This window comes from Ylistrum balloti, unplaced genomic scaffold (assembly GCF_031769215.1).
Source record: "Ylistrum balloti isolate Yb309-2 unplaced genomic scaffold, AGI_CSIRO_Ybal_v1 Utg370404, whole genome shotgun sequence".
NCBI lineage: Eukaryota > Metazoa > Mollusca > Bivalvia > Pectinida > Pectinidae > Ylistrum > Ylistrum balloti.
Window position 1 is genome coordinate 50,265 of NW_026782276.1, and position 13,345 is coordinate 63,609.

At 35.3% G+C, this 13,345-nt stretch overlaps 1 protein-coding gene across 1 annotated transcript; it reads left to right on the plus strand.

The window, feature by feature from the left end:
* The first annotated feature begins 4,868 nt into the window (after positions 1 to 4,868).
* Positions 4,869 to 7,077, plus strand: LOC132554441 (collagen alpha chain CG42342-like). Its single transcript, XM_060218760.1, has 4 exons — positions 4,869 to 5,059; positions 5,990 to 6,099; positions 6,524 to 6,571; positions 6,710 to 7,077. Exons 1-4 carry the CDS (start codon positions 4,869 to 4,871, stop codon positions 7,075 to 7,077), a joined length of 717 nt encoding a protein of 238 aa, XP_060074743.1.
* The last annotated feature ends 6,268 nt before the right edge of the window (positions 7,078 to 13,345 follow it).

The following is a 13,345-nucleotide window of genomic DNA, read 5'->3' on the forward strand; positions in this document are numbered from 1 at the left end:
CCATGTAACAAACACAACAGTTAAGACTTACCTGAGCATATATTTTTTGTTTGCAAAATGAATGAAAAATAAGAGTAATATAGAGGTAATGAAAATTGAATTTACTTTCTGACGGTATAAGAATTTAAGTGATTTATTGATGTGACAAAGAGAGACGTCCATTTAATGTTTATATATTGTATATATAATGTGTGTCCGTACACTATGGCTAGTCACGTGTTGCTCTTTGTAAAGAAAACACTTAAAATTACGAGTGTATCTAGCTATTCTATATGTTTCTTATACATCTACAAGTGTGCAACCTACATATAAATGAATTGATTAGGACATATACTTAGTTGTGTTTTTATATTTTTAGAAAATTAAAAAACCCTATCCAACATTTATTAATAAGTCATTTCTTAATTTATATCTACCACGTTGAATCGCATATTTGTGCGATAGCTTATTTCGTCCAATTTTCCTATCACGTGTGTATAGTACATACATCGCACACACATCGCACATTGTGCTACGTTGTGGGATCCTACAACAGTATAGATACAATATACGAACCTCATAGCTTTCGGTCTTTACTTAAAAAGGGAACTGTGTTGATGCGGATGCAAACTGTTTCTTGGTTTGGCTCTCAAAGTCAAGGTCACAATTATTATGTATAGAAGTATTTCAATTAGCTATAACAGCTTCGATGATTTAATTCATTTGCATAATCCTCTGAAACGATGAATACTCACTTTCGAAAAAACTTTCAAACATTGAACTACACTAAACAACTAAAGAAAGGTAACACTACTTTATTCTGTGATTAATTCATTAACCCCTTCATAAATCCTTACCAATCATGTACGAATAAAGTAATTGATCAATTCTGATAAAACTGCAGTCATGGTTCATTATAAAACTTTGCGTTCAGTTGATTTTATTTGACTATAAAGGACGTTGGGGTCAATTTCAAAGGTAACAACATTAGTAACGGGCATGGCCACCGTTTGCGAAGTGAACGGCATTGCAGCGTCGTGGAACTCGTAAACCGGCGGATAATTCGAGGAGAGATGTTGTTTCATTCAGCGATCAAGGCTTGGGCCAGCTCCTGCAAGTTTGACGTTCTCTCACACGTCGCCCAAGAACATCCCAGACATGCTCAATCGGTGACAAATCAGGTGATTTAGATGGCCAATCTAACACCTGTACGTTATTCTGCTGCAAGAAAGTTCCGCTGACGCGACTGGTGTGCACTGGTGCGTAATCCTGTTCAAAAATGGCGCCAACTCCATGGCGTCTTAAGAATGGCAGAACCACCGGTCTTAAAATTTCGTCCAGATATCGAATGCCGGTTAAATTGCCATTTAACACAACAAGCCTGGTACGAGTCCCCCCACAAATACCACCCCAAACCATTACACTTCCGCCGCCAAAGCGGTCCCGTTCTGCGACGCAGCAGTTCGCAAAACGCTCCCCTCGTCGCCTCCACACTCTCCGCCTTCCGTCATCGTGTTGCACACAAAACCTGGGCTCATCTGAAAACAGAATACTGTTCCATTGGCGTAAGGCCCAACGACGGTGAACACGAGTCAGGTTACGCCGATTATTGCGGTGACGTCGCAACAAATTGTGTCCAGTGTAGTAACGCCGCGCTTTCAATTGGTAGGCCCTCAACCTGTTACGGACTGTCTGGGGAGACATACAAACACGCCCAAACAATATCCTTGTAGTCTCTACTGCGGTTACGAATCGATTGCGCACGTGTATCAATCGTATACGACGGTCATCCCTGGCGGTCGTTTTACGGGGTCGGCCGCTTCGGGGACGATCGGATGTTGACCCAGTTTGCAGTTCGACGATGAAACAGAAGACGCTCAACATTCCGAAACACCTTGTCTTTTTCAGTGGTTTTCGTGTAAATCTTTGTTTTGTTTATACGTGCCTTCAGTGGGTATTCTTTTATCTCCTTTTGTCATTCTCTATAATGACTTAATGATATATCTGTGTTGTTAACATGCATTTCATCTTTCATGTATATCATAACAATTGTCTATTGGCAGATTTCCATAACTGTCAATACAGTAACAGCTTGAATCATTTCACATATGTGATATCAATTTTTATTCATTTTGAAACGTTTGTGAAACAATTTATTTTAACTTTTACTAATAGTGCAAGGGGTGTTATTGTGAAAGAAAAACCGGAGAACCCATGAAAACCAACATGGCCGTGCAGATAATCCCTTGTTTACGTCCGTAATGGAAATCGAACCCCGGTTAGTGAGGTGAAAGGCGAATGCGTTACTACCACCCAACATTTCTCATTACTTCATAATGACCTATATATCAGACACTTTTAAAGTCGTTAGACATAGGACATGCGATTTTATTTATAATCGACCCCCTGATCTGTGAGGTGTGTCAAAGCATGTGAGCAATATAATTTGCCTCGCTCTATATGAAACAAATGAAATTTCAACATAACTATGCGAATTCATCTATTCTTTTTCATAGGAATGTGTTAATGTTGAAAGAATTCCGATGATGTAGTCGTCAAATAGATTTACTATAATAGCAATTTTATCAAAGCTGCTCCATATTTCAAGACACAAAAAAGACAATACAGTTTTCATATTTTCAAAAATTATGATTCATATGAGTCAATGCTAGCTCAATTACTTTTGACATCTTCAAAAGCACAAGAATAAAATGTGCCGACATTTTTTACCAATAACTACTTGGCCATGGCTCATGATATTTATGTAGTAGCATGCTAGAGAAATTGAATTTCAACCTTGTTTTAACGAACCAACAGTTTATGTAACCTTCACAACAGGCGGGCGATTCAGACCAATTCGGCCTCTTTGTTTTATTTAACTATCAACCAACAAACATTTGCCGCCAAGATTTTAAAAAATTTATTTTAAGTACATCCCCGAGAACATATCAACCTCATTAAATATTAATCAAAAACATTAAGACTCTAACCATATCGCCTTGAAAAAGTCTATCAGAAGAAAATTCATCAGCTACGGAACAGTTAACATTATTGTATGTGTGTGTGTGTGGATGTGTGTGTGTGAGGGTGTGTGTGTGTGTTATTTTTTTTTATTAAAACACCTTTTCAATACAAGAGTTTTAGGAAAGCGTTGCGATTGGTAGTGATTTGTTAGTTGTTTGTTATCAACAAATCATGGCAGGAGAGAGCGTTAAATCAGCTTGAACACACGCGGCCTTAGAACTAACATTTCAGAACTAAGACAGCAATTAACAGAACATCCCGATTTAGATATCATAAAATAATCAAAAAACTGAAATGAGAAAAGAAATAAATAGATTTAAATCACAGAAAAAAATAGAATATTAAGAACCAATTCGATCTGACAAAAATGAGTTAGCGATGTACATAAAGATAATCTCTCGTTCTAAACGATTCAAATAAAAGCTGTATCGCCTAAAATTGAATTAACAGGTGCATGAATACATAATGATGATAAAGTCCCAGCAGCGTTTGAGATCTATATAAATCTCAGTGTGAAACTAAATGATTATGACCTGATATCACCATGTCATATCCAGGGCTTTTAATGCAGCAAATTCGCGAAAAAGTACAAGTAAGCGGTGTGCCATCATAGAAGAATGGATATCAGAAATTAATTTGGTAATATTGAATTATTCCAGAACATGCTTGCCGTATGGATATGAGTTCTTGGAATACAAAAACCATGAAACTATATCAGGGTCAGATCATATCTTTATTATTTTGAAATTGGTTCTACACGATACGTCTTTGAATCAGGTCACACATACCTTGCAAAGTCGTTTAATGTCACTTTCAGATGTATGTCTATCGTACATATACACTTCAATTGGAAACCATAGAATCTGCTACATCGAAATCAACATAAGTAGCTTTTCAGAAAGTTATATAATAAACATGATGGATAGCAACTTTCCTTAATATCTAACCTATGTTGTATACTTGTCGCAGATGATACAGTTTTCAAGAGGTTGTTCTCATTATCAACGATTTTAATACAAGATATAGTCAACAGACGTACATTTGCAACACAGATTTTCAAAAGATGCAGGTTATTATGTAGGTTGAAAATTATTGGGAAATTTTACGGTCGTACAATGATGTAATTGAGAAATCTTCTATGATATCACCATGACGAACACAAAACCTCACCATAACTTGAATCACTCCGCATCTGTTGAAATTCTGTATTACATATTAAAAAACATAAAACACCTGTCATTTAAGTAAAGATGTTCTTACATCCGTATTAATTTCATTAAGATAACCTTGGATTTGTGCAAATTAGCAAAATGTAGCAGAGGAAGTGTAACGATTGAATATTACAATATAGTATTTTAACGCCCTATATTGCACCCAATACTCATACTTGTACTTGCCATGTTCATCAATGCAGTGTATTTGATTAAATCGACACATACATACACTTTTTATTATTATACATTATACGCTAATGTATTACTAAAATACACAGATGGTATACTTTTAAATCATCGTTTATACTTGACCTTGACCTGCAATCAGTAGAAACTCCTATAACATCTTATCAAACCGCCCTTCCAGCATGACTGATAAAGTGACTTCGGTCAAATATATAGAAGCATTGTCAGCTTAATAATACATTTTTTTTGTTATAAACAAGACGTTAATATAGACATCGTCACTGAAATTAACACATGGGCTTGAAGAAACAGTAAAATGATATATACAGACGATCAACTACTCTAATAACCTTGATTAGCAAATAATGAGAGTTCACCTTCTTGTGTCAAAACGTTCGTATGCTAAAACGCGACATTGACATACGTGAACGCTTATTCTCCATGTCATTTGATAAAAAAATCAAGATGGCATATGCTGTAGTTTTTATAATGGTGTTGGCTGTGACATTTGCCACTAATGATCAACAGGATTTGAAGTATGAGACCCTTCAATCTGAACTATCTGCTTTGAAGAATTACGTTTTGAAGATGAATGTTCAACTGGAGAATGTTCAAAAAAAGTATGACGACATGAGTGAGGAACTATGGAGTTTAAGGTAAATATTAGATCATAAAAGTAAGGGGAAGAGGGTATATTTCTATAATTGACTTGTTTCTTGTAATATTGTAAACACCATTCGGTGATTTTTATTCAAATTAAAAACACATTCTGTAATCACTTTCCGTATTAGAAATGGTCACGTTCATAGTATATATGAAAATATCGGTTGAAAAATGTTATCGCCAGAGAAATTTAATGCAAAATAAAAAGGAAAGAGAAAGCCTTTTCGTACATGATAACCTTCCTACTTTCTGTGAAATAAGACTACCGTTGCTATTGGCGCTGCCTTTTTCAATATCCAAATTGTTAATTGTTAAACAACTATATAAATAACCTGTTATTTCAGTGTTACACTCAGTCGACCTCTATTATCAAAATGTCATATGTAGTTGACCGTAAATTAATTTTTATGCTATGATTTGTGGTTTTCTTATATTTTGCTGTTTCTTAATCTATAACAATTGTTTGGCAAAACCACTTGCACAAATTTTCAAAGGCTGTTGTGAACCCTACAAACCATACCAAACCATACCAAATAAAGCCATTTCAAGTGAAATGGAATTTAGGGAAAGTGACCAAATCAAATTTTGCTTCAAAACTAAGAATAAAGTAGGTGTCATTTAAAAACAGGTAGCAGTTAAAAACACCAGTGGAATGACAAAATAGAGATATAGAATAGGCAAACATGTAATAACACAGGCCCTAAGCAAATTTAGGATCATTTTTACTGACAGATCGGGGATATGTTTTGATTAACAAAAATAATCAGGATATATTTATAAATGAATCCCGTCTGAAAAACGTGTCATGTTAAAGGATCTTCTTTGTATGAATATGGATATTTCGAAATCTATATCGAACGGATATAAAAAATGAAGCAATGTAAAATCAACTACATCCAATATAATTCCTTCTGCTTTAAAAGGAGTAAGCAAGGTATCGCTGACACCAAAACGCCACGAAAGGCAGACCAAATAGACAACTATCAACTAAAAATTCATGGAACGCAAACTCTGTTGAACAAGAGGTCAACAGGTAAGACCATTCTTCTAATTCACTGTAAGCACACATAAAACGGCAATTATCGCGCTAAACGTATTGTGCTAAATGTGATAGCGCTAGTAGTAGCTTTTTTATGTTGTTTACATAACAAATATTCTGGATTTGGGAAATCTCCTTTGCGCAACATTATCAGAAAGTGGTCAAACGCTAAACTTCATTGCGCAAAATCAGGTATGTTAGTAATCCGTATATAATACTATCTGACAGATTTTTGGGATACAATGAAGTTCTTTCTACTTCAAACAGTAACTAAAAATTCAAACAGTAATTTCATAGGTTTGTGCTGTTGACAGTACGTAAGTATCGGAAAAAATCCGTAGTGTCACGTACCTGTAAGTTAACCGAGTGTTATATATACTATTCAATATGATTAATACGTTGTATGCTTTATTTACAGTTTATTCTCCTACGTTCCAATTGCCAAGTGTTTGGAACGTATCGAAAGGTAGGATATTAATTCATTGTAGTCATTGCAATGTTTGATAAACATTATCTTTTTTATTATCATTTTTTGAAGCATTATCAAATTTCGAGGCAACATTTAATTCTATGATTACATTAATTGAAATATATTTCTAAGCAGTGTCAAAAGGACAGAAAGGAGAACCAGGTCTCGGAGGGCCTAAAGGAGACAGTGGAAGAATGGGTTTTCCTGGTCTGAAAGGGAACAACGGACCAAAAGGCGACAGAGGAAAAGTTGGAATTACGGGGCCCAAAGGAGACATGGGATCGCCAGGATTAGAAGGACAAAAAGGTAGCACTGGAGCAAAGGGAAGTAAAGGAGATACAGGAAGACCCGGAAGAAATGGGCAAAAGGGGGATATCGGACCAGCAGGTGCCCGTGGTATTACTGGACCTATCGGTCCGAAGGGAGACGTTGGGATACCTGGAGCAAATGGCCACAGAGGATCGACAGGGCATCATGGGACATCACCTAGTCAAGGTAAATAGACTAATGATTTCAGTTTTTCCGTCACATTTCTCGATCTAATTGCTTTATATTTGTTTCTAATAGACTGATAAGGTTTTTGTAAGTATAACTAGCATTTATTTTCATTAAGGTATCGTTAGTCTTCGGAGTATTGTTCATCACACTTTGACAATCGTAAAAATACTGTTGTGAACGGCATTTTAGTTTATGTATAGTTTCAAAGATTCCGGGTAGCTAGCTCCTGGAAGGCCCCATATCTTGCCTATACCAATATTTAACCTTCAGTTATCGTGAGATTCCAGAGCAAATCAGACGCCGTTACCAGTTCTTCCGGGTCTGTGTAATAATACAGTCATGCAAACACAATAATTTATTTACACTACTCGATGTTACAACATTGGTGCCAGAAATGGGATTGTTTCTGAACCCGATAATCCAGAGAAATTATTTCAATGCGCTGTATTATTTTTTACTAGCCGGAGTTGTGTTTGCGGCGATCGTCACTGTTCGAATTATTTTATATGTGTTTCTTTGGTTGGATTAGGTGAGACAATCTTACCAGCCGTATTGCAATTCCGAAATCATTTTGAATGGCTATACTTACACTTTACAAGAAATATCAAATCCTTTAGTGAAAATGCACTAGAGTAGAAAAGTGCCATTCAGGTAAATGACGTAAGTATATTTGTTTTTGGTGTTTTTATCCAATTTTTACACAGGTAATCTCGGGATTACTTTTTTCGTGCCAATTTTTATGCATATTTGATTTGCCGGCTCATTGGTGTATTGTAAAATTTATTTGTGTTGTGGGAGTGGAATCAAGAACTTCGTTGAAATTATATTTTTATACATTCAGATTTTGAAGTCTTTCGGTGTATATATTTACTCTTTGGTTGCTCACTTTGAATCAATATGACCTACAAAATTTGGAATGGGACTTTGTTCGAGTCAGATTTCTGGCATTGTCTTGCTTGTTTTTCCCCTTTACCTGCACCATGGATGTTCCCGTATAGTTTGTGTATTTTAGGTTTCAAACTATTATTGTTCAAGACGGATACTCTGGCTTGTTCAGTTATCTGGCTGTATGCTATTTATGTTGTAAAATAGTGATTGGTGTGTCATTGTACAAACAACTAAAACATGATCCTCTGATAGTGGTTGTTGCTTATTTGTGGTGTTTGCACTTGTATTGTAGTTTATTTGTGTATATATTCATGTCGTCATTATTACAATATTCTGTACCGTTGGAACTGTGTAAGCTGCAGCCCTCACGTGCTATCCAATTGTACCTTCTAGTAGGACACTTGGGCAATATGGCAGTATGTTGATAGGCTAGGAAAGCTTGTTGGAACTGTGTAAGCTGCAGCCCTCACGTGCTACAAAACCTTCTAGTAGGACACTTGAACAATAAGCTGAGAGGATAGTAAAACTTGTTGAAATGTGTAAGCTGTATGTACTATAAAATATTCTGACACGAAATACGATGAAATAAGACATGATATGCACGCACATTCATAAAATAAGAGAAGGCAGATGAAAAGGAAGGTTTGATCGCAGCAGCTTTCCTTGGGACAGATAGTAAAGACATCCGTTGGCAAAATCAGATATTGAGAGAAGCGATGGAGTTCTTGGCACTGTGCACTGTATTCTCTGTATTCTCTTAATCATCTTCAAAAAAAGTAACACATTTATCTTGTCAGTAACATCACATTGAACAGCATACTGATATTCAAGCACTAGTAAAATCGACTTTTCTGCTTCCCACAGTTCCAATATCATGCATTCCCATATTGACATCCGCGGTGCCCAGATTCGGAAACATTATTGTTGGGAATGGGTTAAACAGAGTCCTAGTTTTAGAAAATCAAATGTTTTAAATTGAGAATGTGTGTATGCAGCATATATTGTAACTCAGATTTGCGAAAACGTATAAATGCTCGTGCATTTTACTGGGTTTAGTGGCATGGTATGTCACTCATTCATTTTAGAATTGGATATGATCGGTTTTGCATCACACCATAATATTGTATTTTTACAGCTATATGTTGTTTATGATACATTGTTCTCTTAGCAAACGGAGAGGAATGTTGTGAAACGGCATTATAGTTTACGTATAGGTCCGAGGATTCCGGGAAGTTAACACCCTGAAGGCCTCGAATCTCGTCTATACCCATGTTATACCCTCAGTTATCGTGAGACCACAGAGCAATTAAGACAGAAACTTACACCACACAACTTTACAACCATACCATAGTCGGTTATTCTCGTGGGGATGATATTTGCACTATTTCGCGGTAAACTAACGTGATCGCGGAAACTTATTCCATAAAATAATGACCCATGAGTGTATCAAATGTCCGTTTACACACAGATCGTGAGATTTAACTTCATTTAAATATTATTCGTTTTTTGTTTTCGATGCTAACCATTATTATACATAGTCATCTTTGCTGAGTGTATTGTATGTTACTGTTAGGTCCCTTCTTTCTACCTTTCCTGCTTTTTTGTACTTAAAAGTGGCCCATCCGATGTATTGGTGTATCAGACGTAATTATTGCTGTGCAATTCATTACTCAAATGAATTAACGTTAAACGCATTCTAAAAGCTGCTGAACATCCAGCTTACTATTATTGTTGTGTTTGTACGTGTATATCCCTCTGTGTCATTATCGACGTCCACAATAGCTAAATACACACACACACACACACACACACACAAATGTATAAAGTTTATCATAATTAATTTAGATTTTTGTCTTCTTATCTTTTTCTTTTGGTATAATCATGAGTTATAAGTAAGGCCATTTTTCAGACCTTAACACCATTTTCTCAGCTAGACATGTTAACATAAAGAAATATGTAACTCCCGAACGTTTATTTGTATATAAGTTAGCTTCAAATAACAATTTCATATAAAAGGTAAAGTATTTCCAATCGCTAAGGTGGATAAACCTATCAAAACTGCGTTGTTTTTGCAGTAACCTAGATTTCCACGGAAAGAATAAGCACCATTTGCAATTTTAACTCATTTTGTTCAAACAAGGTCACAGCATTTGCCGATATCAATATTCCCAGATGTCTTTGTGATACCTACACAATAAGTGTATGGAACAACAGATCTAGCAGAGATCATGAAAAAAGGGGGAAATACTGCTTAACTTTTTAAAAATTGTCATGAAAAAGATGACTTTATGTAAAATCGTTAATATAATGATGATAATATAAGAGCATGCAAATAGACAAATTAAAACTGAAATAAGAAAAAGATTGGGGACATAAATTAAGTGGGTGGAGAAACGCTTTGATAGATTCCATCTTACTTTTAACCCTATTTGATAATATATATCTGCCATTTATCAAGAGACAACGGCTTTACCATGTAGTTGGTTGTTTTCAGGAACGAAGATCTCGTTTGCTGCGGAGAGTAAAGTGAAAATGGGGGCCAAGAGGCACAGCTCACGTTTGGCATTTCATTCACTCTACTGGAACGATGGAAATAGCTTCGATCGATCGAATGGAAAATTTTCTTGTCGTGAGCCTGGAGTTTACCTGTTTACAATGAGTATAGCTCCAACTGTAACAGAGAAGACCGTGTTTATGCTCTTTCGTAACGATCAAGTTTGGCATAGTATAACGAGTACAAATAACACTGGCTCTGTCACAGGGATCGCTCGATTGGCTCAGAGAGATACGGTCTCTGTTAGGGTACAAGGAAATCACCATAATATCGCGCCAATCTGCTATTTTGAAGGCGTTCTACTTTATCAATAATTGATTAATTTTGAACTATTTGACAAAGATAAATAATTTTTATCAAAATGAACTGCGTTAAAATTGAACTTGATTTATTAAAAATTGACAGAATGAAATTTTATTACGATATAAGGTTTACTGGGGGAAATTATGACTAAGTTGAGTGTCATCGATGAAGCAGAAGACGATTTCCCTTCCGGTACAGCTGATCTTATTACCCTTTTATTGCTTTTTCACGGGTTTCATTGTAAATCTTTCTTCTGTACATATTTTGCTCAATAATTATTCTTATTTTTGACTCAGCATTTTGTTCTTCTATTATGTTTTTGTGATAAGTATAGAAACTCAAATTTTTTACACAGTGACTGTCTTTGTCAAAATTAAAATACAATAAACAAAGTTGATCAAACCTTGTATGCTATTTATCATATCGTATGAATAGTTACACTTTCGAGGATATAAAAGTGGTCTTGACGTTCATCTAAAATTATATACATTTAGTTATTTGCAATAAAAATATATGCAATTTATGAAACCATTACGCAAGTCATCATAGAGAGTTTTAGATTTGGTTTAGAAATGGAAAGGGTTGAACTTCTTGTTGTGGTGACCATATGGTAAAACAAAACATTCAGATAAGATACAGATAAGAACTGACTTAAACATAGTTTTAGAATGAAAAATAAAAAAACAAATTAATAAAATAGTATTACAGCAGCCATTTGGAAGGTATATGATAAAAAGAAATTAACAGATGTGTATAGGATATTTAATACCGCTCCTATTGCGTAACAGAATTGGAATTTATCCGTAACACAATACAGCTTAAGATCACTACTTGTCACACTCAATCATGTGTGAGTATGGAGTAGTGAAGGAAAAATGACCAGCTGTTTTGGACAGCACACGCCGATGTAAATCTTGGTTAACCATAGTCGGCAATGTCGCGTTCTCAAATGATAATGGTCTTGCGCTGGTCATAAAATACGGCACAATGTAGTATTCATTGTTATGTCTGCGTGGTTATTACAAATTTGAAGAGTTGTAAAATCGAACGATTATTTCTGTAACGAACTTTCCATTATGAAAGCAAGGCTGAGTATCTGGTGGTAACTTTAATCATACAAGATCTATGAAACGAGTCTAAGACAATGCCATAGACGGACATTTCGGAACCATCTTAATTGAAACATTTCACGCTTATCTTATTTCGTTTTTTTTTTTTTTTTTGGGGGGGGGGGGAACAAATCCTTGAAATCGAATTAACTACGACATGTAAGCGTAGGCTAGGGATGTAGAGAAGTTGCTATTTAAACATGGCAAATGCGCAATACGGAAATAAATCGTACAGCTTGGTTGAATGCTGTCCATGTCCGTTACTGTGTAATAAAATATCAAGGCTAGCGACTGAGTATGTCCTGTCTTTGATTTCCAATTTTGGTGGATATGTACCATGGACATGGTCAATAAATTTCTTGTTATTTAAACAAAGGATGTCATTCATATATCTGAAGGTGAAACTGAAGGACAAATATATACCATTATATCATATCCAAGGTTTTCATGCAGCAAATACGCTAAAAACACTAAATTGATTTTTAGATCTGACATCAGCTACTCCCATTCCAGCAACAGCCATGATATTATAGGAATCCAATGAAAAGATATCATGGTCAAATCATAACCCCATTATTTCGAAATTAGTATTCCATCTTATAAAGAACAAAATGGAATTCCCTATAAACCGATATTTTCTAACGTTAGATTGAACGATTTCAAACGGCTCTTACAATATCTCCATAAATGACATACCAATCACATATATAAACAAATATACAGAAAGCTTCACACCAACATGTGTTAACATTGAATTTCGAAAAACCTAGGGAAATCTAAGAACAGAAAGCACAAACCTTGGTGGAATGAGACTGCACCATAACAAATCACATTTAATTTCGATTCTAATGGAAAAGTCTTCCAACAGAACTAACTGTTCCCCTCTGGTGGCCGAGTTATTTTTTTGTTTTCATACGTTGCTGAATTCATTAAAAAGCTTATCGAAAAAGGTCACGATGAACTTGCTAATTCGTTTAATTTCACTTTAAAATATAATGATGACGTCTTTTTTAAATAACAAGAAATGTATTGTAGATATCCACCAGAATAATTAGACATCAAGGAAACGACAGACTCTGCTACGTCAATCGCTCATCTCAATATTTTACTACAACGCAACCACCATCAACAGCTTTTCACAAAGCTTTATGATAAACATTATGATTTTATTTCCCCTATTGGGAACTGCCCATTTCTTGATAGCAACTCTCCTGTATATCCAACCCATGGTATTTACTTGTTGCAGTTGATGCAATATTCAAGGACCTGCTCCCATTATCAAAGATTTAATACAAGATGTAGTCAACAGACGTAAAACAGGTTTTCATAAGATGCAGGTGATTATGTAGGTCGAAAATTATTGAGAAATTTTACGGTCGTACAATGATGTCATTGAGAAATATTCCATGATATCACTAT

Bases quoted from the DNA above. Each gene is read 5' to 3' on its own strand.
- LOC132554441 (XM_060218760.1), top strand. From the start codon at position 4,869: ATGGCATATGCTGTAGTTTTTATAATGGTGTTGGCTGTGACATTTGCC. The intron at 5,060-5,989 runs GTAAATATTAGA...CTGCTTTAAAAG, and splicing joins GAGGAACTATGGAGTTTAAG to GAGTAAGCAAGGTATCGCTG. The intron at 6,100-6,523 runs GTAAGACCATTC...CTTTATTTACAG, and splicing joins GTTGAACAAGAGGTCAACAG to TTTATTCTCCTACGTTCCAA.